This window comes from Loxodonta africana, chromosome 18, assembly GCF_030014295.1.
Source record: "Loxodonta africana isolate mLoxAfr1 chromosome 18, mLoxAfr1.hap2, whole genome shotgun sequence".
Taxonomy (NCBI): Eukaryota; Metazoa; Chordata; class Mammalia; order Proboscidea; family Elephantidae; genus Loxodonta; species Loxodonta africana.
In genome coordinates this window covers 58,467,921-58,495,858 of record NC_087359.1, presented here as the reverse complement: position 1 = coordinate 58,495,858, position 27,938 = coordinate 58,467,921, and the positions used below count along the sequence as shown (strand labels likewise).

The 27,938-nt window shown below is 41.2% G+C and overlaps 1 protein-coding gene across 1 annotated transcript in view; it reads right to left on the bottom strand.

The window, feature by feature from the left end:
• LOC135228105 (leucine-rich repeat-containing protein 37A2-like) overlaps nt 1-26,205 on the bottom strand; it is a 55,021-nt gene extending 28,816 nt beyond the window's left edge. Inside the window, exons 1-5 of the mRNA XM_064271455.1 lie at nt 25,795-26,205; nt 23,265-23,336; nt 11,726-11,797; nt 8,517-8,588; nt 7,673-7,753 (exon numbers count right to left, since the gene is read on the bottom strand). Of these exons, the coding sequence (XP_064127525.1) occupies nt 7,673-7,753; nt 8,517-8,588; nt 11,726-11,797; nt 23,265-23,336; nt 25,795-26,027 (530 nt within the window). The 5' untranslated portion in view covers nt 26,028-26,205. The remainder of the gene's footprint in view (nt 1-7,672; nt 7,754-8,516; nt 8,589-11,725; nt 11,798-23,264; nt 23,337-25,794) is intronic.
• Between the last annotated feature and the right edge of the window lie 1,733 nt (nt 26,206-27,938).

Below are 27,938 nucleotides of genomic sequence, written 5' to 3'. Positions count from 1 at the left end.
AGAGTGCCAGTGTCCAGAGATCAGGTGTGTTGGTAGATGGAGAAAAGGGGGACGAAGACTTTTCCTTACCCAAAGTCAGAGTTAGTAAGTGGTGTGTCTGGGAGCCACGTAGCTTGTTCTTGCCTTGTGATCGCCCCTATTCTTTCTAGGCTAGTGCATTCTTCCAGATTTATTTTAGTACTATTAATGAGTTTGATTTAAAACAGTAGTTATGTTCAGGAAGATGGTTATGAAGGGAAAGAATGTGAGTGTCACATGTCTGGTTGAGCATGGTTCCTCAGACAAGGGCTCCTTTTCCCTGTCTTTTTAAAACCTTTAAGTTCACTGATGGGCTCTGTGCAAGTGAGCCCACCCAGCTTTGGATCTCTCCCTGCCTACTTTTCCCCCAGCCATTAAGAATGACAATTAGAGAATATATATTAAAAAACCATTGTCTGGGAGGAGATTCTGACTCATAGCAACCCTACAGAACACAGCAGAAATGCCCAATAGGGTTTCCAAGGCTGTATTTGATCTTCTGCTTCTTTACAGAAGCAGACTGTCACTTCTTTGTCCTGAGGAGCAGCTGGTGGGTTTGAACCGCTGACCTTTCAGGTAGCAGCTCACGTCTCAACTGCTATATCACCAGGGTTCCCAAAGCAATATACAGCCAACACAGTGTACCAAAGTTTTGTATTCTTCCTCCCAGATTACCTCAGTTCTCCAAACCTCTGCTCTTTCCTTCCTTTTTTTTTTGAACACATTATTTTCGTTTAGGTGAGAGTTTACAGAGCGAATTAGTTTCTCATTCAACAGTTTCTACACAGCTTGTTTCATGACATTGGTTGCAAACCCCTGAATGTGTCAGCACTCTCTCCCTTCTTCCTGGGTTCCCCATGTCCATTCGCCCAGCTTTCCTGCACCTACCATCCTTCTGAACTTTGCTTTTGGGCAAATGCTGCCCTTTAGGTCTCATGTAGCTGATTGGTCTGAGGTGTACATTCCTCACTGGTGTTATTGTTTATTTTATAGGCCTGTCTACTGTTTGGCTGTAATGTGATCTCCGGGAGCGATTTCAGTTCCAAGTTTGAAGGGTGTCTAAGGGCCAAATTCTCAGGGGGTCCACGGGTCTCTATCAGACCAGTAAGTCTGGTCTTATTTATGAGTCTGAATTTTGTTCTACTTTTCCCTCCCACTCTGTCCATAACCTACTACTGTGGTCCCGCTCAGCCTCAGATCTTTCCGAACAGATCATCCATGACCTCACAGCCATCAGCTTAGTGTTTCGTCTTAATTAAACAGTCCTTCTGCAACTGGCATTAGGATGCTCAAACTTGTTCTTAATGAAATCAAAATATGGGGACACTCTTTGTTATCCTACTTCCTGCTCCTGCCTTTACAGCATTCTTCCCTTCACCAAGTTTGTGCTTGGTTGAGAGAAATGACTTACCAGCTCAGGTTTCGGGGCCTCTGCAAGTCTTTTGGACGAACTAAATGAGGCTAATGGTTTTACAGAATTACAGTGGACGATGCACTAGAGATCATTTCCATTTCTGGTTCAGTCCCTTCATTTTAGAGATGAACTAAGGTGCAGTGGGGTTGCAGAATAGGTTTAGGGTCCCACAGCTAGCTAGTTAAAGAGTTCAGAGACGAGAACTCCTGACTCCTAGCCTATTGCCTATATGACATTCATGGGCTTATCTTTATCGGAGAAAAATGTGGCAATACTTTTTATTAGCTCAGAGCCTGTCCCAAAGTCAAAGTTCAAGAAATATTTTTCTAAATTATTTTTTAAAGTGTATCTTATTAGAAGAATAAAATACAAATATATTTTTTAGGAGATACATTTCCAATAAAATTTACTATTGATATTTAATAATTATGTATGAAAGATTATATATATATGTATATATATACATAAATTTGAAAGGATTTTTTCTTTTAAATTTTTTAAAATTTATTTTTAGTGTACGTTAGATGAAGGGTTACAGAGCAAACTAGCTTCTCATTAAACAATTAATACACATATTGCTTTGTGACATTGGTTATCAACCCCATGACATATCAACACTCTCTTCTTCTCAACACTGGGTTCTCTATTACCGGCTTTCTTTTCCCCTCCTGCCTTCTCGTCCTTGCCCCTGGGCTGGTGTGCCCATTTAGTCTCATTTTGCTTTATGGGTCTGTCTAATCTTGGGCTGAAGGGTGAACCTCAGGACTGACTTCTTTACTGAGCTAAAAGGGTATCCAGGAGCCATACTCTTGGAATTTCTTCAGTCTCTATCAGACCAGTAAGTCAGTTTTTGTGTGTGTGTGTGTGAGTTAGAATTTTGTTCCACATTTTTCTCCAGCCCTGTCAGGAACCCTCTATCGTTATCCCTGTCAGGGCAATTGATGGTGGAAGCCGGGCACCATATAGTTGTGCTGGACTCTGTCTGGTGGAGGCTGTAGTACTCATGGTCCATTAGTCATTTGGACTAATTGTTCCTTTGTGTCTTTGGTAGAAAATACAAATATTTTGCACGGGTCTTTTGCTGTAGAACAAAGGGACAGATGAAAGGGGGCTCACAACATAAGGGAACATTTCTTACCTCTTATATTTTTTTCTCCCAATTCTTCTACACAGGTCCAGACAAATGGGCTATGTGTCCTTTCTATTAACTGAAGACACAGAGAAGAATTGAGAACTGAAGCCTGTCATCACTGTCCTGAGTGTCCTGAAATCCTAACAGCATTAGCTGAAAAAAATATCCAAAGCAGGCAGTGAAAATAAATTTAAAATAGGACAAACTCCCAAACTGTCTATTCTAGAATTTCAAGACAAGCAGGGAAAAACCGGTTCCTTGGAGGAAGGTAATCAAAAAAATAAGCAGAGTGACCTAGACCTTCTTCTGATATGTCTGAAAGTACTTGGGGATGGAGTGACCCCTTTCCTTTACTCATCACATAGATCCATGAGCCATGAGAACATGACTGACTGCCCACGTGAAGCTCCTCAATACAAGACCTCTGATGACATCACAGAAACTTTCTCAGGGGCAAAGCCTAAAGAACCTGAAATGGTTAGCCTATCCTTGAATCGAAGTTCGGAGAAAAGCCTGGAAGAAGACACTCTGACTCAGTGTACAAAGAAGCAGAGAGGAACAGTGGAAGGAGCAAGGGCCCTGGAATCAGGCAGAGCTGGGTTTGAATTCTGACTCTGCCACCTTCTGGTGAAGTGACTTGAGTAATTCACTTCTCTGAGCCTTATGTAGCACCATTTCTCACACAAGGTAGTTTGAAGATTAAATGAAAGCGCATGTGTAAAGCACCTAGCATGGGCTGGGCACAGAGTAGGTGCTCAGAGGTAACGATGTCATATCTGCACTGGCCAGTGAGCACAAATCCTAGGCCTACCCTGGGATGGCATGGCGAGGGGCTCCATGGGGTTTTCACAGGAAAATGAAGCTCTCTGCTCTAACGGTCCTATCCAAGTAAGAAAGCAACTTCAAGACACAATGCACAAGAAGTCAAACTGCCCTCATACACTCACATTACAAGGAATGGAGAGCTGCATGGAAAATTGCTGTGAATCTCCTCAGTGGCTCAGCCCACTTATTAACAGTGTGTACCCAGGCAAGCTACCCAACATCTCTGAGTTTCAATTTCCTCATATGTAAAATGGGGATAATAATATCTATATCACAAGACTTACGGAGAAAGCAAAAATGAGATACATCATGAGCTAACATGCATTGAGCATTTACTATGTGCCAGGCCCGATGGTAAGACCGTTATGCATGCCATCTTACTTGGTATAATAGGTAAAACTACTTAGTGTAGTGTGTGGAGCATCATAAGAAATACCTAACAAGTACAGGTTTTAAAGAAATATCACGGGGCAGAGGAAAATTACTAAGCTTCAGAGAGAAAAGAAGATAGCTTGGGTGGGAAGAATAACATGAAGATGGAAAAAGACATTTTTTTTTTTAATACATGCTGGGTATGACGGTCTCAACACTTTTGAACCATTACAAATTAAACAGCTACCCTAAATTACTCCAAAGAACAGACCCAAGTTGTTTCTTTTCATCTTTAATGTTCATGCCTTTCTAAGAAGAAGCTGCCAGGTTTCCAGTGCACACCAAAAAGTGATGACAACATCCCGAAGTGTCTTATATTTTGTGTGTTAACCTCTATCTAAAGGGAACCGATGCTAGTTGACTGGGGGAGCGGTAGGGCATCTCTGTGATGAAGCTCAACTGGCCTTCAAAGCGTGGCCTCACCTACCTCATTGATATTGTCAGTAGTGGGGCAAATAATTCAGTAGGAGTTAGGCTTGGATTTTCAACTTATTCTCTCTTGGTGCTTAAGTTCTTGGCACAACCTTAATGTGCCACAGACAAGTCAGCATGTGAACGTGCTCTATCTGCATAAGGTATAGCCTCTATGTGTTTAAAATCATGAAGCTTTTATGGTTAGAACCAATAAACTTGACTAAGAGAATTTTTTTTAATTAGCCACCAGTCTGGACCTGTGTAGGTGAATAAAGGAGAAACACTTTAAAGTCAGAAATAAAAGGCATACTTAACATTTGGGATTATCCACCCCTGCTTGTTTTCCACACTATATTTCATCCCTGATTTCATCTGAAAGAGATATGATTACTGCTACTATTCAAAGAGCGCTGTTTAACTAATGAAGTCTTGGCACGTCTTTGAGGAGGATTTCAGATTCAGAGAAGACTGACTCATTACACTTCTAACATGTTCAGCTGGGGTTTGTAACGACACAGAGGCTTCGCTCAGGAGACCTCCTGCTGCTGCTGTTGCTACTGCTGCTGTCGAGTTGATTCCAACTCACGGGGACCCTACAGGACAGAGCAGAACTGCCCCATAGGGTTTCCAAGGCTGGCATCTTTACAGACGCAGACCGCCACATCTTTCTCCCTCAGATCGCTGGTGGGTTTGAACTGCTGTCCTTTCCGTTAGCAGCCAAGCGTTTAACCACTGAGGCACCAGGGCTCCTTTTCAGGAGATTTACTGGGTTATAATTAGCTGGAACCTAGGTTTTGTTCAGCCTGAAGCTTATCTAATTTGTAAATTCTCTTTAATAAAAAAGTGCAAACGTGTAAGTACAAAAACCTCTAGGGCCCCTCCTAGGACCTTGGAAGGGTTCTCTGGAAGTAAGGGGCCCTGAGGCTTAAGCTTTGTTCAATCCAAGATAAACCCACCTCTGCTGGGACCTTTTAATAAAAACATTTTTAATGCAGGTAAAACACTGTTCCAACTTGTAAACGTTCCGGTGCTGGGCCACACAGGTTATAAAATTACTTAGCTTTTCAGAGGTGGCATCTTCTCTTGGCAATTTGCCTTTGGAAACAGATGCAATAAAGCTTATATTTCACCTGTGGCAAATTTCCTATTAGAAAAATTTGATCCAAAACAGAGAAGGAGCCCAGCTGCCAACCCACATTGTGGCAATTGTGCCAATCTTTTCAACATGCCTCTGTATTAGTTTTAGGAGTATACCCGTTGCTGTCGAGTTGATTCCAACTCAAAGGGACCCTATAGGGCAGAGCAGAAATGCCCCGTGGGGTTTCCAAGGCCGTAGTCTTCCTGGAAGCAGGCTGCTACGTCTTTCTCCCTTGGAGTGGCTGGAAGGTTCAAACGGCCGACCTTTTAGTTAACAGCTGAACACTTAACCACTGTGCCACCAGGGCTCCTTTTTAGCGGCATACCTCGATTCAAATCACATTTTTATTCATTTATTTCCAATACTAAAAAAAAACAAACAAACAGTGCCGTCTAGTCGATTCCAACTCACAGTGACCCTAGAGGACAGAGTAGAACTGCCCCATAGAGTTTCCAAGGAGCGCCTGGTGGATGTGAACTGCCGACCCTTTGGTTAGCAACTGTAGGACTTAACCACGAGGCCACTAGGGTTTCCTTTCCAATACTAGCTAGCTCTAACTCTTTCATTACTATTTAGCAAATGCCCTTCTCTGTTTTTTAAGATGAACACATAAATTTGAGATACAAAGTTGGTCTCTCCTCCATCCACTTTTTTCTATGAATTTTGTCTAATCCCCTACCCTTCCTCTGGAGCCCTGTGTTGGCACAGTGGTTAAGCACTAACCGAAAGATCGGCGGTGGGAGCCTATCAGCCACTCCACTGGAGGAAAATGAGGCAGTCTGCTTCTGTAAAGATTACAGCCTTGGAAACCCTATGGGGCAGTTCTACTCTGTCCTACATGCTGTGAGTTGAAATAGACTTGACGTTAATGAGCTTCGTTTTAGGGGGTTCCCTTTCCCCTCCTTTGTCATCCCACTACCATGTTACCCTGCGCAGGGATCCTAGTGTGGCTCTTCTATGTTTTCTCATCAACCTCCACTTCCTTCTTCCATTCTGACAGTCTCTTAGGGACAAAGTCCTGTCCCATTCCTCTTTGTACACCCAGCACTTAGTACAGTGTCTGACACACAGTGGTCAGTGAACGTTTGTCATTGATCTCATTAATTAAAGTGTGATATCCACTTTTCCCCCTATGTTGCCTACATAATTACAGTGAAAACAATTCTTACCAGGAACATTACGACCTTGTTATTGAAGCTACCAAAGTTTCTTGGTGTGGGAGCTAACCACCCAGCCCTCTGGTCTCTTATCACAGACTATTCATAAAAGTCTCTGGTGCCGACAAAAGAAAAAGAGACCCTCAAGTTTCCTTTCCCCAAGTTCAGCGTCAGCAAATTAACGGTGGGGCAGGTGGCTACAGGTTGGCATCTGCAGGATGTTAATCAGGCTCCAGGCACACCCGACATGAACTGTGTGACATGGATTGCTGAACCATCAGGCAGTCTTTTCCAAAGTCAGGTTTAGAGGACAAGCTCCATCTTTCGTCCAAAATTCCCTTGAGGCCAGTGAACATACCCACTACCACTGCCTGGTGTCAAAGAGAAATCACAGAATTTTCTAGCTGAAAGAGAATAAAACCCACACTTCTTGTTTGAAGAGTGGTCAGGAAAGAAGGCATTTGGAATTAGGCTAGAGCAATGTATTTTCCTTATTAACACTTTTCACGCTATTCCTTAACAAACACTGTTTTTCTTCATCCCTCAGAGATTCCCTCTATGCATAGATAATTCATAACTTTTTGAAAAGGATATATGCTGTTTGGAAAATAACGTTCTGGGTGCCTAGGGAGAGAAGTGCACTCTGGCACGTTTCCCAGGATTCCCTTTACTGTACAGTCTAACAGAAGCTGATGGCTGAGAAAGAACCCCAACTCTTCGCTCTCTGGAGGACCCTGTGCTCTGCCTTGTGCTGTGTGGCTACACATTGCACACATTTAAGCAGGGAGGAACCTTACACGTGAGCTGGAATCCAAGTTAAATTCCAAAGCGGAATTCCTAGGACCATCCACACACCTGAGCAGCATCACTGGGATCCCCACGACAGGGCTAGTTTGCGTGCTACTCGCTCGGTGCATTTAGTGCCCGCGCCGAAGGTCAGTGCTAGGGCAAGGAGAACGTGCCACATATGAGTTAGACAGCTCTCTTCGCCTCTTTGTACCTTAGTTTCCTCATTTGAAAAAATCGATCTTAAGACATACATGTTCCAGAATTTCTACTTGCTCATACACCCGGCTAACTGATACAGTTCGATGTTTTCACACATAATCTCTTCCCATGTGTCCATCTTCTATCCCACTTACAACGTCTGTAAAAACTGCATTCCATGCCAGGCCTGAAATGTTCCAAAGCCAAGTTCTGTGATTAAATTGCAGCCAAGGTTTCTACAAACAGACACAAACAAGAGAGAATAAATAAATAAATAAAGGTATTCTTTCAGAACACCCCTCCTTTGGCAATGATTCTAATTTATATGTGATGAAAACTGACTGCAACACTCCCTCCAGACACTAAGGCAATCTCATTATGGAAGATCTTTGCTTATGATTTATTCTTTCCTATTTTTTTTGTATTTACACATCTTAGGTACAAATACCTAGATTAAGTGATCTTTACTTCTCTAGAACAGGGTTTCTCAACCTTAGCACTATTGACATTTTGGGCTAGGTAAACTTCTTGCAACAATTATGAAGATAGCATGGGGCCAGGCAACGCTATGTTCTGTTGTACATGGGGTCGCCATGAATCATGGCCATCTCAACAGGAATTCACAAATAACAACAACAAACTTGTTGTTGTGAGGGCTGTTATGTGCGTTGTAGGGTGTTTAGCAGCATTCCTGGCATCTTCCCACTAGGATGCCAGCAGCACACTCACAGTTGGCGATAACCAAAAATGCCTCTAGACATTGCCAAATGTCCCTCGATGCAAAATTGCCCCAGGTGGGAACCACTGCTCTAGAATGATTCCCTCTTATCTGTGTAATAATCCTCACACTAATCTTTGCCACAGTGGAAAAGGATTTGCTATATAACTTTAGTAGCTTTCCACTAATACAAGTTTCAGATTTCAAAATGAAGAGCAAAAAGATATACAATTACGTTTTATAAAGACTCTAAATAGAATTAAGGCTTATTTGTAACTTACATAGACTGTAAAAAAGGTAGTGGTTCAAATGTACGTCTTTCAATAGACTGTATTTTATTGCAGGATAAATCTCTAGGGAAAGTAAAAGAAAAATATTGCCTCAATTAGCTATTCGATATTAAATTAGTAGGAATAAATGGCAGAGTTCAGAATAATATTGAACAAGCTGTTATCCAAACTCTAAACCTTAGTAATTGTTCTCTAAACCTTCCAAGGCCCTAACCCTGCCCTCACCGCTCCTAGGAGTCTCACCTTCATTAATAGAACATACAACCACCAATCTCGATACATTCTAGAGGTACTCTTTCCTGAGAGTAGGACAACCGATTAGATTCAGTGAGCTTAAAGTTTTATTCCTTCTTATTATTGTAATTTATACTATTAAAAGGAATATTCTCACATTTACACCTTCCTGGCTTAGTCCTCTTTTTCTAGGCAGCTCAATACCAGAAGAAATAACATAATTTGACATGATTTGAAAGGGAGTTATTCCTCTAATAAATATATAACTTTGAACGAATTTAGAATAATGCTTTTATCATATTAATAGGAATCTATGTTTGGTTTTCTATTGCCTTCATGTTCCATGGGAGCCCTGGTGGCAGTGGTTAAGAGCTACAGCAAGCTATGGTTGCTATCCAAAAGATCAGCAGTTTGAATCCAACAGCCGCTCCTTAGAAACCCTAAGGGGCAGTTCTGCTCTGTCGTGTACGGTTGCTATGAGTCGGGATCAACTCCATGGCAAAGGATTTGTTTTTTTTTTAATGCTCCATGAAGGGAATTCCTGCAGTTGTACACTGGTGACTCAGGAAAAAAACAACATAAAAGTGGATTTTCATGTGAAAACTCTCATTCTTGACTGTAGTTAACCTTCTTATTTCCCTTTAGCCCACATTAGTCCCTCACGTTTTACTCGGTGGGTATAAGTATTTTCTGACTGGTGTTTCAGCTCTAGTCTCTCCGTTTCTAATCCATCCTGCACACAGATTAACTCTGCAGCAGTGGTTCTGAAAGACCAGCATTGCCTGGGAACTTACTGAAGAAGCAAATTCTTGGCCCTACTCTAGACCACTGAGTCAGTAATTATGGGGGTAAAGCCCAGGATCTGTGCTTTAACAAGCCCTAATTGTTATGCACACTAAAGTTTGAGAACCATTTGTCCTACAGCATTGCTGTGATAAGATGGTTCTCCATGATGACTCCTTACTTTGGCATGCAAAGCCTAGAAGATCTGGCTCCAAACTCCTACTCTCCCTATTTTCACCCAAAGGTACTCATGACGTTCTTCAAACCCACATTCCACTTCCTATCTTTTGCCTTTTTCCCACCTTCCTTTTGCAATCTTAGAATAATCTTCCCAGCATGTCTGTCTGATGATACCCAATGGCCCTTCAAGGTCCTGTTCAAATGGCATTTCTCTAGAAACATCTTCCCTGATCCAATTGGAAGTCTTCGCTCCCTCCTCTGTGCTCCAGAAATAATTTATGCCTCTCAGTGCCCACATCTATTTTTTTTTTTTTAAATAGTTTTTTTGTATCCCATTTTCTCCTTGAAAGCATGGACTAGGTCTTGCTTATCTGTATTGCCTACGATGTTTAAAGCTGATAGACGGACATAAAGCAAACTCAATTATTTACCAAACGAATGAGTAGTTAAGGAGTGAGAAAGGAAATGACTATTTAGAAAGAAGTTTACTTTTATTACTTCATGGCTCTTCTGTACCTCTGCAGCTCTAACCCTCCACTTAGAGCCTATTGTGTTATGGTTCGAGTTTATGCCTTTGCTTCCCCTGCCACATCAAGAGTTTCTAGAAGGTTAGGAATGCTGTCTTACACATCTTTGTACCACCAACCCTAGGCACAGTGCTTGACATAATGTTTTTGACTTTTATACTGATTCACATTTTTTAAACGGATGAGAATACATACACTAACAGGAAGTAACTAGCTTACAAAGTATTTCAAAGTAGAAGTAAGGAAGGGCCTGCTCCATTGAGCAGTTAACTCATTTGTTTTTCTCCAAATTGTGTTTATAAGGTTTGGGAGCCCAGATGCCAGAGGTGCCCAAGAAGATCAGTGCAAAACTGGTTGTCCCACTAAGGCCTAAAGGCTTGATAATTTAAAGGACTACTTTTAGTGTCATGTCAGGCTTTTCATCCCCAATTCTCTTAAGCCTTCTGAACTTGTAAGAAGAATCCATTTGCTAAAGAGCATCATCAAAATAGCTTAATAAGGATTCATGATGCACACAACTCTAGGCTTCATGGACAAAGGATAAAAATCAAGCTTTTATAGCAAAGGACATAGTATCTCTTTATCTCTAAACAGATGTAAATACCATGCAATTATTCCCTCCTTGGCAAAAGGGCTGGAGAGATTTTTAGTTTGTATTTAGTAAAGGGTTAGGGGCATTTGATATGTTTACTTAGGGTGAACATTTCTAGCTATACTAATTAACCATTATTTGAAACATTTATTTGTAATACGGTAAAAGAATTCCTACCTTGAAGTCTTTAACAGCAGTCCTTGGTAGCTAACTATGTTATTTATAGTATTGTTTATATAATTCAACTGTTTAGTTACATATTTAATATTTAAATGGTAACTTAATTCAATTATCAAAATATTTTGGGTTAATGGCCTTCAAATTAATGTAGGTATTCGATATTTTCTTGTCTTTTAGGCAACAAACAGAGGTTAATCTTAATTCCTCTTGTTCTATTAAACCAACTTTTTTGAATGTTTTCTGTAAGGCCAGATAGTAAATATTTTAGGCTTTGCTGGCAACAGACGACCTCTGTCTCATAGTTTTTTTTTTTTTCTTCAACTTCTTTAAAAATGCAAAAATCATTCTTAGCTCATGGGATCGCTAAAAACAGACCACAGGCTACAGACTAAATATAAACAGATAGTATATATGGACACTTACAAAACAAAGTTCATATGGGTGTCTGTAATTACTCAGACCTTATTGCCACTTTTCCTGTGTAACTAAAGACTTTTTTCTATCTGTCTTTTGTCTCTATAATTAAAACTGGAAATGGACAGGAGATATTTAATGCCAGAGATGGGCTGGGACCCTACAGACTTACAGAATTGCAGAATTATATTGCTGGAAGAAAAATGTAGACATTATCTTCTCTAAGCTCCTTATTCATTTTACATATAACTAAAAACTCAGAAGTAAATATGATTAACCGACTAACTTACAAATGCTGGAGGGATAGCAGGCCTTCAAATGAATCCTTACGTAATTCGGTCAAAGAATTTTCACTGAGAATTCTGGAAAATGAAAAGGTTATTTTTGGATCTAATGCAAATTAACTACAACTATTTGCTACCTAGGACTATTCTATGTGGGAGGAACCAGGTAATGGTCAACCTGAATACTCTAATTTCTATTTAATTTAGGGATGTGACCTCTTTTGTTTTTATTCAAACCTTTCTTCTGCTGTCCTCTTTGTGTCCACCTCCCTGCTTCTCCCTCCTCTACTCCCACCCCACACCCCCATCCACTCTTCCCACCAAGTCATATATTTAATGCTTCCTCTCTAGATCACAAAGTCCCTGTTAGAATTCAACTCTGGGTGGCACCAAGATTGGCAGAACTGCCATTTTAATGCCTCTCTTCCCAAACCTCATTATGAAAGCCCCACATGGAGCTATGTCAGGGCTGCAAGTGAAGCCATTTGACCCTTTCCCATTCATTTTTTTGAGAACTGAAATGTGCATAAAGTAGATAAAACATAAATGTTCAGTTTAATGATTATAAAGCAAACACTTTATAACACCATCCATGTCAGGAAAGAACACTGTCAGCATCCCAGTAGCCCCCAGTGTGTCCCTGTCCAATCCCAACCCTCCCTCTGACCCCTACAGGTAACCACTGTCCTGACTTTGATGATAATAATTTCCTTGCTTTTGAAATACGGTTTTACCTATTATATGTCAACCACAAACCACATGGTTTCATTTTACTTCTTCTTGAACTTTAAATGGAATCATTACACATATTTCTATTTTGTTTCTTTCACTCAGCGCTATGTTTGTAAAATTCATTATGTTGTTGCATGTAGCTGAGGTTGGTTCATTTTAATGCCTTACTGCTGGAAGTCCAATAAGGGAGCCACTAGCCACATGTGACTGCTGAGCTCTTACAAGCTTCTTAGATCAGCAGAGAGGACTGGAGAGAAAGACAGGCTGATACAGAGAATCACTTTCTACCCGATGCCGGGTCCTAGTTTCTGCTGAACCCAGCATCAGGTAGAAATAGTTCAAGAGTAATTGACTAATTGCTGGAGACTCCTATAGACTAGCTTGAAAGATAAACAACTCCTGGAGGTCCAGCCCTAGGGAGAGAGGGGGGCAGGGTTTTAGGGAGTTTGAATTCCAGGAGCACTACCAGGTTCTCACTGTGAATCTCAGGAAAATGCCCTCATGATTCCCAAAAAAAGAAGGGAAAAGCTGCCAGGATGAAATAGGGCTCTGGTCTCCTTAACAACAGCCTGCCTTCAAGGGCTATTACTTTTTACCACAGACTAATCAATGTGGGTTCTATCAGAGCCTAACCAAAGTGGGGAGTCCCTGGGTGGTGTAAAAGCTTAAAACTAACTAAAATGTTGGAGGTTCTAGTCCACCCAGAGGCATCATAAAAGAAAGGCATGGTGATCTACTTCAAAACGTAGAATCGGCCACTGGAAAACAACTTGTGGAGCACAGCTCTACCCCGACACACATGGGATCACCATGAGTCAGAAATGACTTCATAATAACTGGTACTGGTTAATCAAAACAGACGAAGGGAAATATTCAACTCCAACTCCCTCTAGCCTTTTCCATGTGGGAGAAAGGGATTAGCAACTCCAGTTTCCTTCTAGCCTTTGAAATGGGAAAAGGAAAATACCCAACCGTAGCCCCCTCTAGCCTTCTTGATTCATCTAAAGGCTGAAGGAAAAAAGCTGAGAAGCACTTGTGAAGGTCACAACCCAGGGGCACTGGCTCACTAAAAGACTGAGACCTAATCATAGAATTAGAGAACACTTCCTCTTCTCTCACACCACCATATCAATATCAACAGGGTTTTACAGGAAATTGAAGCTAAAAAAATCCCCATTCCTTTTACCTGATATATCATATCTAGATTTCAGCAAAAATTACAAAGCATGCTAAAAAGCAAAAAACACAGTGTGAAGAAGCAGGACAAGCATCAGAGCCACATTCGGATATAACTGACACTTGGGCTTATCAACCTGGAGATTTGAAATAACTATGATTAATATGGAAACCCTGCTGACATAGTGGTTAAGTGCTATGACTGCTAACCAAGAGGTCGGCAGTTTGAATACGCCAGGTGCTCCTTGGAAACTCTATGGAGCAGTTCTACTTTGTTCTATAGGATCACTATGAGTCGGAATCGACTCGATGGCGCTAGGTTTGGTTTTTGGTGGTTATGATTAATATGCTAATGGCTCTAGTGGAAAAAGTGGATGACATGTGAGATGAGTAAGGTAAGCATAGAGCATTAAAAAACACTAGACTTTTTTTTTTAAAGTGTGATTTAAAATCCGGAGAGGTGTACGTCAGGGTTGTAATCCTTCACCATAACTATTCAGTCTATATACTGAGCAAAATAATCCCAGGAGCTGCAGTATATGAAGAAGAATGTGGCATCAGGATTGGAGGAAGACTCATTCACAACCTGTGTTATACAGATGACAAAACCTTGCTTGCTGAAAGTGAAGAGGACTTGAAGCACTTACTGATGAAGATCAAAGACCACAACCTTCAGTATGGATTACACTTCAACATATAGAGAACAAAAATGCTCACGACTACACCAATAAGCAACATCATGATCAATGGAAAAAGATAGAAGTTGTCAAGGATTTCATTTTACTTGGATCCACAATCGATACCCATGGAAGCAGAAGTCAAAAAATCAAAAGACGCATTGCATTAGGCAAATCTGTGGCAAAAGAGCTCTTTAAAGTTTAAAAAGCAAAGATGTCCCCTTCAACACTAAGGTGAACCTGACCCAAGCCATGGTGTTCTCAATCGCCTCATGTGTATGTGAAAGCTGGACGGTGAATAAGGAAGACTAGAGAAGAATTGATGCCTTTGAATTGTGGTGTTGTCAAAGAATACGGAGTATACTATGGACTTCCAGGACGGCGAGACTGCATCTCACATACTTTGGACATGTTATCAGGAGGGATCAGTCCCTGGAGAAGGACATCATGCTTGGTAAAGTACAGGGTCAGTGAAAAAGGGGAAGATCCTCAATGAGATGGATTGACACAGTGGCTACAACAATAGGTTCAAGCTTAACAATGATTGTGAGGATGGTACAGGAATGAGCAGTGTTTCGTTCTGTTGTACAGAGGGTCACTATGAGTCAGAACTGACTTGACGACACCTAACAACAACAACAGGACTGGGAGGGATGGGGAAAAGGGAAGTTAATGGTGATGGAAATATCCCATTGATTAAGGGTAGCTTTCCACAGTCAATTACTGTAATTGGTGTCAAGAAGTTGAGCACCTGGAAAAAGTTGAACTGACAAAAGTTGTGTAATAGATATATTTACAATGATTAAAAAAAAAAAAAAAAGAAAGAGTAGCTACTGAGGCTGCTTATGTACAGCCAAAAACCTCATGGGATTTGGTGGCTTAGGATCATGGTTTCATAGGACATTCCAGCTAATTGGCCTAATAACATGTTTAGTGCTTCTGTTCTACCTCCTAGTTCATTCTGTAGAGCCTGGTGTCTTAAAAGCTTGCAAGCAGCCATCCAAGGCACAGCAATTGGACCCTATTTACCTGGAGCAACAGAAGAAGAAGGAGAGTCGGGAAAAGAAGGAGGAAATGGAATGTGTGGCTAATTGCCTCCATAAAAACTGCCTCCATTGCCAAACGACTGGAATTAAATGGTGCTTGGCTAACATTACTGAACATTTTGATCAAAGATTCCATAGAAGAATCCTGATCAAAAGGGAGAAAATGCAGAACAGAATTTCAAATTGTTATGGATTCCAGACTTTCTGGAGCCATGAAGTTTGGATGAACCCCTGAAAATATTACTCTGAGATAATCTTTAAACCTTAAGTCAGAAATGTCCCTGAAGTCTCCTTAAAACAAAACAATAGTTTAGCTTAACTAATAAAAAATGTATGCTTTGAGCATTCTGCTCTTTTAAGCACTATCTATATGGGATCAGTTTGAGAACAGCAACTTGAAAGATTAGATAGGAACATTAAGGGGCAGTGAAGTTATGTTAATGAGGGAGGAACAACTCAGAAAAGGAGGGTGAGAATGGTTGTAGAACTCAAAATGTAATCACTGTCACTAAATGGAGCATGTATAAACTGTTGAATTGGTGTATGTTTTGCTGTGTATATTATCAACAACAACAAAAATACATAAAATTTTCTAAAAATTGTGAGATGCAGTGAACGTAGTTGTTTTAGATTGAATTGTGTTCCCGCAAAGTGCGTGTCAACTTGGCTAGGCCATGATTCCCAGTGTTGTGTGATTGTCCTCCATTTTGTGATCTGATGTGATTACCTATGTGTTGTAAATCGTAACGTCTACAATGTGAATGAGGTATGGTTACAGGCAGTTATGTTAATGAGGCAGGACGCAATCTACAGGATTAGGTTGTATATTGAGTCAATATCTTTTGAGATATAAAAGAGAGAAGTAAACAGAAAGACAGGAGACCTCATGTCTCCAAGAATGCCACCAAGAAAGCAACACCAGGAGCAGAGCACATCCTTTGGCCCCAGGGACCCTGTGCTGAGAAGCTCCTCAACCAGGGAAAGATTGATGACAAGGACCTTCTCACAGAACCAACAGACAGACAAAGCATTCCCTGGGAGCTGGTGCCCTGACTTCAGACTTCTAGCCTCCTAGACTGTGACAGAGTAAATTTGCATTTGTTAAAGCCATTCAGGTATGGTATTTCTGTTATAGGAGCCCTAGATAACCAAGACAGCAGTGCTTAGAGGAAAATGTATAGCATTGAATGCATACATTAGAAAAGAAAAGAAAAAAAATCCAAAGTAAGCAGAAGAAAATAAATAATAAAAATCAGAGCAGAAACCAATGAAATAGAAACAAGAATAGGGAAAATCAATGAAACTGTAAGCTGGTTCCTTGAAAAGATCAGCAAAATTGATAAGCCTCTAGGCAGACTAACAGGAAAAAAAGAAAGAAGACACAAATTATTAATATTAGAAATGAAAGAGGGGCCGTCACAACAGATCCCATGAACATTAAACCAAAAACAAAAAAAACCTATTGCTGTTGAGTCGATTCCAACTCACAGTAACTCCACAAGACAGAGCAGAACTGCCCCATAGTGTTTTCGAGGAGTGGCTGGTGGATTTGAACTGCTGACCTTTTAGTTAGCAGCTGAGCTCTTCACTACTGTGCCCTCAGAACTCCCTATGGACATTAAAAGGATCATAAAGGAATACTGTGAACAACTCTATGCCCATAAATTTGACAACTTAGATGAAATGAAGCAGTCTCTCGAAAGACACAAGCTACCAACACTCATACAAGGAGAAATAGACAGTCTGAGCAGTCCTATATCCATTAAAGAAAATTAATCAACAACTTAATAACCTTCCAAAACAGAAAGCACCAGGCCCAGATGGTTTCACTGGTGAATTCTATAAATATTTAAAGAATAATTAACACCAATCCTTCTAAAACTCTTCCAAAAAATAGAAGAGGAAGCAACACTTCTTAACTCATTCTATGAGGCCAGTATTGCCCTAATACCAAAACCAAAGACATTACTAGGAAGGAAAATTACACACCAATATCTCTCATGAACATAGATGCAAAGATCCTCAGCAAAATATTAGCAAATTGAATCCAACAATGTAGAAAAAGAACTATACACCATGAGCTAGTGGGGTTTATCCTAGGTATGCAAGGTCAGTTCAACATTTGGAAATCGATTAATATAACTCATCATATCAACAGGCTAAAGAAAAATCATATGATCATATTAATAGATGCAAAAAAATCATTTGACAAGATCCAGCACCCATCCATGATAAAGACTCTCAGCATACTACCAATAGAAGAGAACTTTTAAACTGAATAAAGAACATCTACAAAAACCCTACAGCTAACATAATACTTAGTAGGGAGAAACGAGATGCTTACTCCTAAAATCAGGAACAAGACAAGGATGTCCCCTCTCACCACTCCTATCAACATTGTATTGTAAGTTCTAGCTAATGTAAAGAAAAGGAAATAAAAGGTATACAGATTGAGAAGGAAGAAATAAAACTGTCTTCGTCCACAGATGATATGATTGTCTATCTAGGAAATCCCAAAGAATTGAAAAAAAAAAAAATACTTGGAACTAATAAGTGATTATAGCAGGGTTGCAGGGTACAAAGTTAATATACAAAAGTCAATTATTTCCCTATATACCAGCAATAAAGAACTGGAATTTTAAAGTAAAAGCATACCATTTACATTAGCACTAAAAGAAATGACATGTTTGAGTACAAATCTAACAAAATTTATACAAGATCTATACTAGGACAACTACAAGGCTCTGGTGAAAGAAATGCAAGTTTGAAATAAATGGAGGAATATTCCACACTCATGGACAACAAAGCCAAACCCAACCCATTGCTGTCGAGTTGATTCCTACTCACAGCAACTCTATAGGACAGAGTAGAACTGCCCCATAGGGTTCCCAAGGAGCAGCTCATGGATTTGAACCGCTGACCTTTTGGTTAGCAGCTGAGCTCTTAACCTTTGTGCCACCAGGGCATTTACAGATAGGAAGACTTAGTATTATTAAGGTTGCAATTCTTCTCAACTTCATCTACAGATTCAATGCAATACCAATCAAAATCTCAGCAAGCTATTTTGTGGATATTGACAAACTGATTTTCCAAGGCAGAAGACCAAGAAATGGCCAACAAATAATGAGAAATAGAATTGGAGGACTGGCATTATCCTACTTCAAGAGTTACTCTTAAGTTATAGTGATCAAGACAGTGTGGTATTAATGAAGAATAGGGAAACAGATCAGTGAAACAGAATAGGGTCCATAAATTGACCCACGCAAATTTAGTCAACTGATCTTCGACAAAAGGGAGAAGGCAACTCAACAGTGAAAGGATAGTCTTTTTAACAAATGGTACTGGGACAGCTGAATATCCACATGCAAAAGCATGAATATGACACAGCCTACAACTCTCCCAAAAATTAACTCAAAATGAATCACAGGCCTAAATATAAGATGCAAAATGTTACAAACTGTAGAAGATAACACAGGAAAAAATCTAGGTGATTTGGGTTTGGAGATAGCTTTTTAGATACAGCATCAAAAGTATGATTGATAAAAGAAACAATTGACAAGTTGGAAACTTCATTAAAATTAAAAACTTCCGCTCTACAAAAGACGTTTTTAAAAAAATTTTTATTGTGCTTTAAGTGAAAGTTTACAAATCAAGTCAGGCTCTCATACAAAAATGTATAAACACCTTGCTGTTTACTCCTAGTTGCTCTCCCCCTAATGAGGCAGCACATTCCTTCCCCCTATTCACTATTATCGTGTCCATTTGGCCAGCTTCTGACCCCCTCTGCCTTCTCATCTCCCCTCCAGGCAGGACCTGCCCACATAGCCTCATGTGTCTACTTGATCCAAGAAGCTCACTCCTCAGCAGTATCATTTTCTAAGCCATAGTGCAGTCCAATCCCTGTCTGAAGAGTTGAATTTGGGGATGGTTCCTGTCTTGGGCTAACAGAAGGCCTGGGGACCATGATCTCGGGGGTCCTTCTAGTCTCAGTCAGACCATTAAGTCTGGTCTTTTTCGGAGAATTTGAGGTCTGCATCCCACTGCTCTCCTGCTCCCTCAGGGGTTCTTTCTTGTGTTCCCTATTGGGGCGGTCATCGGTTGTAGCCAGGTACCATCTAGTTCTTCTGGTCTCAGGCTCATGTAGTCTCTGGTTTATGTGGCCCTCTCCGTCTCTTGGGCTCATAATTACCTTGTGTCTTTGGTGTTCTTCATTCCCCTTTGCTCCAGTTCGGTTAAGACCAACTGATGCATCTTAGATGGCTGCTTGCTACCGTTTCAGACCCCAGATGCCACTTTCCAAAGTGGGATGCAGAATGTTTTCTTGATAGGTTTTATTATGCCAATTGACTTAGAAGTCCCCTGAAACTATAGTCCCCAAACACCCACGTCTACTATGCTGGCCTTCGAAGCATTCAGTTTATTCAGGAAACTTCGTTGCTTTTGTTTTAGTCCAGTTGTGCTGACCTCTCCTGTATTCTGTGTTGTCTTTTCCTTCACCTAAAATAGTTCTTATCTACTATCTAATTTTTGAAAACCTCTCTTCCTTCCTCCCTCTCTACCCTCGTAACCATCAAAGAATATTTTCTTCTTTGTTTAAACTATTTTTTGAGTTTTTATAATAGTGGTCTGCTACAATATTTGTAACTGACTAATTTCATTCAGCATGCCTTCAAATTCCTCCATGTTATGAAATGTTTCATGGATTCATCATTGTTCTTTATCAATTTGTTGTATTCCATTGTGTGAATATACCATAATTTATTTATCCATTCATCCATTGATGGGCACCTTCGTTGCTTCCATCTTTTTGCTATTGGAAACTGTGCTGCAATGAACATGACTGTGCATGTATCTGGCTCTGTAAAGGCTCTTATTTCTGTAGAATATATTCCAGGGAGTGGGATTGCTGGAATGTATGGCAGTTGTATTTCTAGCTCTTTAAGGAAGCGCCAAAACAATTTCCAAACTGGTTGTTCTATTTTACATTCCCACCAGCAGTGTATAAGTGTTCCGCTCTCTCCACAACCTCTCTAACTTTTATCATTTTTGGTTTCTTGGATTATTGCCAGCCTTGTTGGAGTGACCTGGAATCTCATTGTAGCTTTGATTTGATTTTCTGTACTGCCTAATGATCATGAGCATTTCCTCATATATCTGTTAGCTACCCAAATGTCTTCTTTAGTGAAGTGCCTATTCATATGCTTTGCCAATTTTTTAATTGGGTTATTTGTCTTTTTGTAGTTGAGTTTTTGTAGTATCATGTAGATTTTAGAGATCAGACACTGATCGGAAACATCATAGCTAAAAACTTGTTCCCGGTCTGTAGGTAATCTTTTTACTCATATGGTAAAGTCAAATGGATGAGCCTAGGTGTTTGATTTTTAGGAGCTCCCAGTTATCTAGCTTTGCTTCTGAAAAGACACTCTAGGAGAGTGAAAAGTCAAGCCACAGACTGGAAGAAAGTATTTGCAAAACACATATCTGATAAAGGACTTGTATCCAAAACATACAAAGAACACTTAACACTCAACAATAAGAAAACAAACAATCCAGCAGAAGATCGGAACAGATACCCCACCAAAGTGGTTATACAGCTGGCCAAAGCTCATCATCATATATCATCAAGGAATTGCAAATTAAAACAATCAGATACCACTACACACATATTAAATATTAGAATAGCCAAAATCTAAAACACTGATAACACCAAATGCTGGCGAGCATATGGAGCAACAGGAACTCTCAGTCATTGCTGGTGGGAGTGCAAAATGATATGTCCCCTTTGGAAGACAGCCTGCAGGTTCTTAGAAAGCTAAACACGGGCCTGTCGTACAACCCAGCTAACATGCTTCTGGGTATTTACCCAAATAAATTGAAAAGCTTATGTCCACAGAAAAAACTGCACAAGAATGTTTATAGCAGCTTTATTAATCATTGCTAAAACTTGAAAGCAACCAAGATGTCCTCCAATAGATGAATTAATAAACAAACCTGTGGTGCATCCATACAATGGGGTATTATTCAGTGATGAAATCAGCTATCAAGCTATGAAAAGACATGGAGAAAACTTAAGTGCACACTGCTAGGTGAAGGAAGCAGCCAGTCTGAAAAAGCTACATGCTGTATGATTTCAACTGCTAGACATTCTAGAAAAGAAAAACTAGAGAGACAATAAAACGATCCATGGTTGAGGGGTTCAGGGGGAGGGTGAGAGGATGAACAGGTGGACCACAGGGCATTTTTAGGGCAATGAAACTATTCTGTGTGATACTATAATGATGCACAGAGGGCATTAGGCATTTGTGAAAACTACAAGACTGCACAACAGGAAGAGTGAACCCTAATGTAAAATGTGGACTTTAGTTAATAGTGATGCATCAGTAGGGATTCCTCAATTGTAACAAGTGTATCACAGGCATACAAGGTGTTAGTAGGAGAAACAATGAGCAGGGGGTAGCGGTTGTTTGGCAACTCTGTACTTTCTGCACCATTTCTCTGTAAACCTAAAACTGCTCCAAAAAGAAAAAAGTCTGTTTTAAAAAAAATGAAATTGGACTTTTTCCTAAATGAAAGCAAATCTCATTTGGCTGATGTGTTTGACAGTGAGGACTAGCTTTGCCGATTAGATTCTATGCCATTTTCTACAAGCTGAATGAGTTATACAATTAACATATACTTATGCTATGATAAAATAATTTTATAAAAATGTTGACAAATCTCCTCGTGTTCTATGGGCCAGAAATGGACTCCACTGTTGGACCTTTAAAAAGGGCACCGTTGTTATTGGTTCCTCCTGGAGGTAAGGACAGCCTCAGCAGAAAGAAGCTGGCATCATACAATTGTATGTGGAAGCTGAGGGGTCTTCATGAGAAGCCAGCTGGAGAAGAATCACCACCAGGGCAAGGGAGTGACAGCTGGACAACTCCAGTTGTGCTATTTTTGAGAAACCCAGGAAGTGAGGAATCCCTCATGGGAGATGCAACACCCAGAGGGCACCACTACCAGAGGATATCAGCCCCTTCGTCTCCACCAGTCTCCTCACCAACTTCTAAGAAGCCAGAGGCAGCCAGCTGAATGGAGGGATGGAGAATGAGAGATATAGGGCAAGGAAACAGAGAAGAAGCCAGCCAGGACCCCTCTTCACATTGTATACGTCTAGGTTAAAGAAAGGCTCAGGCTGAGGGAAGGGAGAAGTTTTCAATTCTTTGAGAGTATAGACTTAGGTGACTGAGACACTGGACTGGAACTAGCACTGTTCTTGGGACTAAAAGTGATCAGAGGAATTTTTTTATCTCAGTAACCGGAAAAGCTATAGGGCTTCCCGACTTCATCCATGGGATTCCATCCACAGGACTGTGAAGTCCTCAGATTGTATTTTTATACGTATAAGATAAAGTTCCTTTGTACTCTCAAAAAAACAAAACCAACCCCTCCCTCAAAAGTGCTCCAATAAACTTCCTAGCCCTTAAAAAAAAAAAAAAAAGTCTATGCAAAGAAAACACACACACAATAAACCTATTGTGTTTTATGTCAATATGGATGTAGGCAAATGCGTGGCATATGATCCAGAAAGATGTACACAGAACTCAGAGAAGTGGTCACTCAGGGGTAGGGGGTTAGGGAACAAGGAGGGTTTTCATGATACCTGTTAATTCAGTTTTATGCGCTGAGAATAGGATCGTGTATTATTTATCACATGAAAGGTAAATTTAAATTGCATCTTACTTGTTTTAAAGAGAATCCACCCAATTTAATTTTAAAAATCACCATAGAGGTAATCAATAGAAGTCAGTTTCGGATATGGAGAGAGGAAAATATCTTTTCTCGGAGGTATTGACGTCAAAATTCTGGACCAAGAAGGATCTTACAATGCACTTAGCTTTCTGTATTCGTATTTGGAGAGGATATACTCACAGTTTCTCAGTCCAGCGGTATGCCTTCCAAATATTTTCCTCAATATAAGAAATAGAGTTTCCTTGGAAATTTCTGTGAAGAAACACAGTTCATATCTTTGAATACATAGGAATAGGAATGAACAGAATAACTCTAAAGAATCATGGCAACCTTACGGGAAATATTCAGATGCAGAACTTCAGCTTTCTAACTTCCATGGCTGTCAGCTGCCAAACTGGTTCAATTCAGACAGACAGACTGTGGGGGGCAGTGGCACAAATGATAAGGCCAACTGCTCAGAACCTGAACTTCCTATCTGCCCAATTCTCCTCCTTTATCATTATCAGCAAATACGTACACAGATAATGCGTGCCCGGCAATGCCACAGCTTGGGCGGAGGGCCCGTTGTTGAAACCTCTCCAGGTGGTGGAAGGATAAAGGCCATTAGAAACTAGAAGGACCAATGGACTGGAGTGGAAAGATCTCTCAGGCATACTGCTTAATGAAAACCTGCGGATCACTGCTGAGCAAGAAGTACACTCCTACCTCGTTAGAAAAAACAGGAATATGTATGTAAACACGTATATGTATGTAAACGCAAAGGGAAGAGACTGGAAGGAAGGACATATACTCAGGGAGGAGGGAGGGAAGGGGAAGGGGAGGGGACTTTCACATTTTATGCCATATTCTTCTGTGACACTTTTAAAAATTATTATACTGTGGAAATGTATCCACGAATGACATGCATTTCAAATAAGTTGTTAAATTCCCGAGGTGCGGTTTCAACTACTAACTCTGTAAATAACTTTGACTCTTTCCTTTAACTCTGTCCTTTTCCCTCAGCAACAGCTTACCTACTCAGTTTATAAAGTCAAATAGGTGATATTTGAAATTAAGTCAAAGCAGTTAAGTTGCCCGCCTATCTGCCTGGTGGACATTTCCACTCCACCAGAAACTTCCTGATTGCTTTATGCTCACCAACAAAAGATGCCGGAAACTGAACTGATCTTCCCCAGACTGGCTCTCCTTCCTGACTGGTGGATCTCCATCTGTGTGTTCTACCACCATCAGTTTGCTCATCATGCAGGGCAGAAACTTTGGAGGCGTATTTGAGTTTTTCTCTTTCCTGTACGCTGCTTCCCCAACTCTCTAGTCCATCATCAGATCCTGTCCTTTTTTTGAAGTGCTCCCAGGATTCTCCTTCCATTCTTATCACAAATGCTCTCATTCAGCCCATAGACCTTTCTATTTGGTCTCCCTGAATCAAGCTTTCTTCTCCAGGCGGCCCTACATATGGATTCTAAAATAATTTTCCTGTTTTAATCATTTATCCCGCTTGCTTGAAAACTTAAAGTGGCTCTCCATATCTCACAGTGTAACTTCCAAACCTCTATACCCGATAAAAAAAAAATAGCTGATAGTCAAGGTTTTTCACAATCTCATCTTGCATTGCTTCCTAACCCAATTCTTTGTAGCCAGGCTGGTCTACTAAGTCCTGACCATTCCTGCATCCGTGCCTTTGCCTAGGCTGTATTCCCTATTTTTCTCTATTTAGCAAATCCTAGTCACTCTTTGGAGCCCTGGTGGCGCAGTCGTTAAGAGTTTGCATGCTAACCAAAAGGTCAGCAGTTCGAATCCACCAGCCACTCCTTGGAAATCCTATAGGGCAGTTCTACTTTGTCCTATAGGGTCTCTACGAGTCAGAATTGACTCAACGGCAGCAGGTTTTGGTTTCGGTCACTCTTTCAGCTAAAGTTTTATCTTGCCCATGCAGCTTTCTCTGTCCTCCACAGGCAGGTGGTTACGGATTCTGGTGAATTATGGCACCTGTGGTCTGCATCTCTTGTAGTACATAGTTATGCACCACTTCCCTTTTCACGTACACTCTTTTTCTCCCATCTATCATTGTTATCTTCCCAAGCTAATGTCTTAGATTCTGTGGCTCCTACACTGCCTAGCCCTGGATTGGGCATATAACACGTGTTTTTATATATGGAAAAGCCAGGGACAAAGATCAAGTCTGGACCTGAAGGATAAAATAATAATAGGTAACAGTTATATATGCTAGGTGCTGATATAAATGCTTAACATGTATGAACTTATTGAAATTTCACAATAATCCTATGGGATAGTAATTTTACAGATGAGGAAACTGAGTCACAGAGCTGGGTTCAAACCCAGGCAGCTTGGCTCCAGAAGCTCTCTCTTTAACCGCTTTGTTGTATCATTACCAACAGGATGGAAAAAGGAACACAATCCTACAAAGAGGGTAGAGCAAAACTGGGAATAGAGCAGAGGTTGAGGCATGAAATGATGGGACTAAAGAAGAATTGGTAAGGAAAAATAATAAGGGCAATCACAAGCAAAAGCCTGGGGAAGCGGGCACAATAGTAAGGAGAAGAACGAGGATAAGGAAAAGTTGACAAAGAAAAGGTCAAAACCAAAGTCGTTCAACATGGCTTGGGAAGATGAGGGAGCCCAGGAAGGCCTGAAGGAAAAGGCTGTCATGTTAAGCGGAGTGCAGAGGACAAATGAGGAAGGCAATGCTTACAAGACCGTGAAGGTGCCATTGTACTCGTTGGGCTCTGGCACAGGCACTCTGTGGAGCCTCTTCTCTGGGCGGAGGCCGGTACAGGACAGCGTTTCGTCTTGGCAGACACAGAGCTCGCATATGCTCATTCCGTTGGTGGCGTTCTGTTCCCACTGCACAGTGAAAGGCATTGGTGCCCTTTTTGGGGTGTAATGTATAACAGCATTCTGTTCCTGTACCTCATTTAGAGCCATTTCTGTCCTTTCTAGGGGGTGATGTGTGATGGCCTTCTGTTCCTGTTGCTCTGTTAGAGCTTTCTGAACCCTTTCAGGGGTGTAACTTACAGAAATTACAGAAGGCACCAGTAATTGCTGAGTCGCTGGGGGAAAAACAACTGCCTCGGATGACCCTGGCTGCTGAGTTACTGCAAGCTCTAGGTCCAAAGGTTTAACTGTAACTCGCTTTGGAGGAGGTGTGGTCTTCTGCAGGGCTGTAGAATGTGTGACCTCCACAGTGGGTTCTGGGGACACAGTAAGTTCTAGATCCAAAGGTTTAACTGTAACTCCCTTTGGAGGAGATGTGGCCTTCTGCAGGGCTGTAGAATGTGTGACCTCCACAGGGGGTTCTGGGGATACAGTAAGCTCTAGGTCCAAAGGTTTAACTGTAACTCGCTTTGGAGGAGGTGTGGTCTTCTGCAGGGCTGTAGAATGTGTGACCTCCACAGGGGGTTCTGGGGATACAGTAAGCTCTAGGTCCAAAGGTTTAACTGTAACTCGCTTTGGAGGAGGTGTGGTCTTCTGCAGGGCTGTAGAATGTGTGACCTCCACAGTGGGTTCTGGGGATACAGTAAGCTCTAGGTCCAAAGGTTTAACTGTAACTCGCTTTGGAGGAGGTGTCGTCTTCTGCAGGGCTGTAGAATGTGTGACCTCCACAGTGGGTTCTGGGGATACAGTAAGCTCTAGGTCCAAAGGTTTAACTGTAACTCGCTTTGGAGGAGGTGTGGTCTCCTGCAGGGCTGTAGTATGTTGGACTTCTGGAATGGGTTCTGGAGATACAGTAGGCTCCAAATTCAAAGGCTGAACTGTGATTTGCTTTGGAAGAGGTGTGGCCTTCTGCAGGGCTGTAGAATGTTCAGTCTTTGAAGTGAATTCAGGCATTACTGTAAGTTCCAGGTCCAAAGTTTGATCTGTAACTTCAGTCAGGTTTGGATGCTGAGCCTGAACCTGGTCTGGAGGTGGTAATGTCACCTCGGGACGCTCTGGAGAAGAAGTTGTATTATTCTGCAGGACGGTAGAATATTCAGCCTCCATAGTGGGTTCTGGGGTTATGGTAAGCTCCAGGTCCACAGGTTGAAATGTGACGTTGGGTAAGTTTGAATGCTGAGCTTGATCCTGACCAGGAGGTGAAACTGTCGCCTCATGATGTGCTGGATGTTGAGCTACAACCCCCTTAGGAGGCTCTGGAGGCCGAGTTGGAGTCCCCTGCTTGGTTAGAGTTTTGGGTTCTGGTGATATGGAAAGCTCCAAGTCCAAAGTTTGAATGGTGACTTGCTTTGTAGGAGGAACTGTGGTCTTCTGCAGGGTTGTAGAATATTCAGCCTCCGTAGTGGGTTCTGGAGATACGGTCAGCTCCAGGTCTACAGGTTTAACTGTGACCTTGGGCAAGTTGGAATGCTGAGCTTGGTCCTGTCCTGACGATAGAGTTGTCACTTCATGATTCACTAGAGGTTGAGCCACAACCTCCTTAGGAGGCTCTGGGGGCTGAGTTGGCGTCTCCTGTTTAATTGGAGAAGGTTCAACCTCCATATTAGGCTCTGGAGTTATAGTAACTTCCAGGTCCAGTGTTTGAACTGTGACTTCAGTCAGGTGTGCCTTCTGAGCCTGTACCCGGTCCGGATGTAGAAGTGTCACCTCAGGGCACTTTGGAGAAGAAGCTGTAGTCTTCTGCAGGGGTGTAGAATGTTCAACCTGTATAGTGGGTCCTGGTGTTACGATAAGCTCCAGGTCCAAAGGTTGAACTGTACTTTCAGGCAGATTTGGATGCTGAGCCTGAAACTGGTCTGGATGTGGAATGGTCACCTCAGGACAAATTGGAGGAGAAGTCGTAGTCCTCTGTGGGGTTGTAGAATGTTCAGCCTTCATAGTGTGTTCTGGAGTTATGGTAAG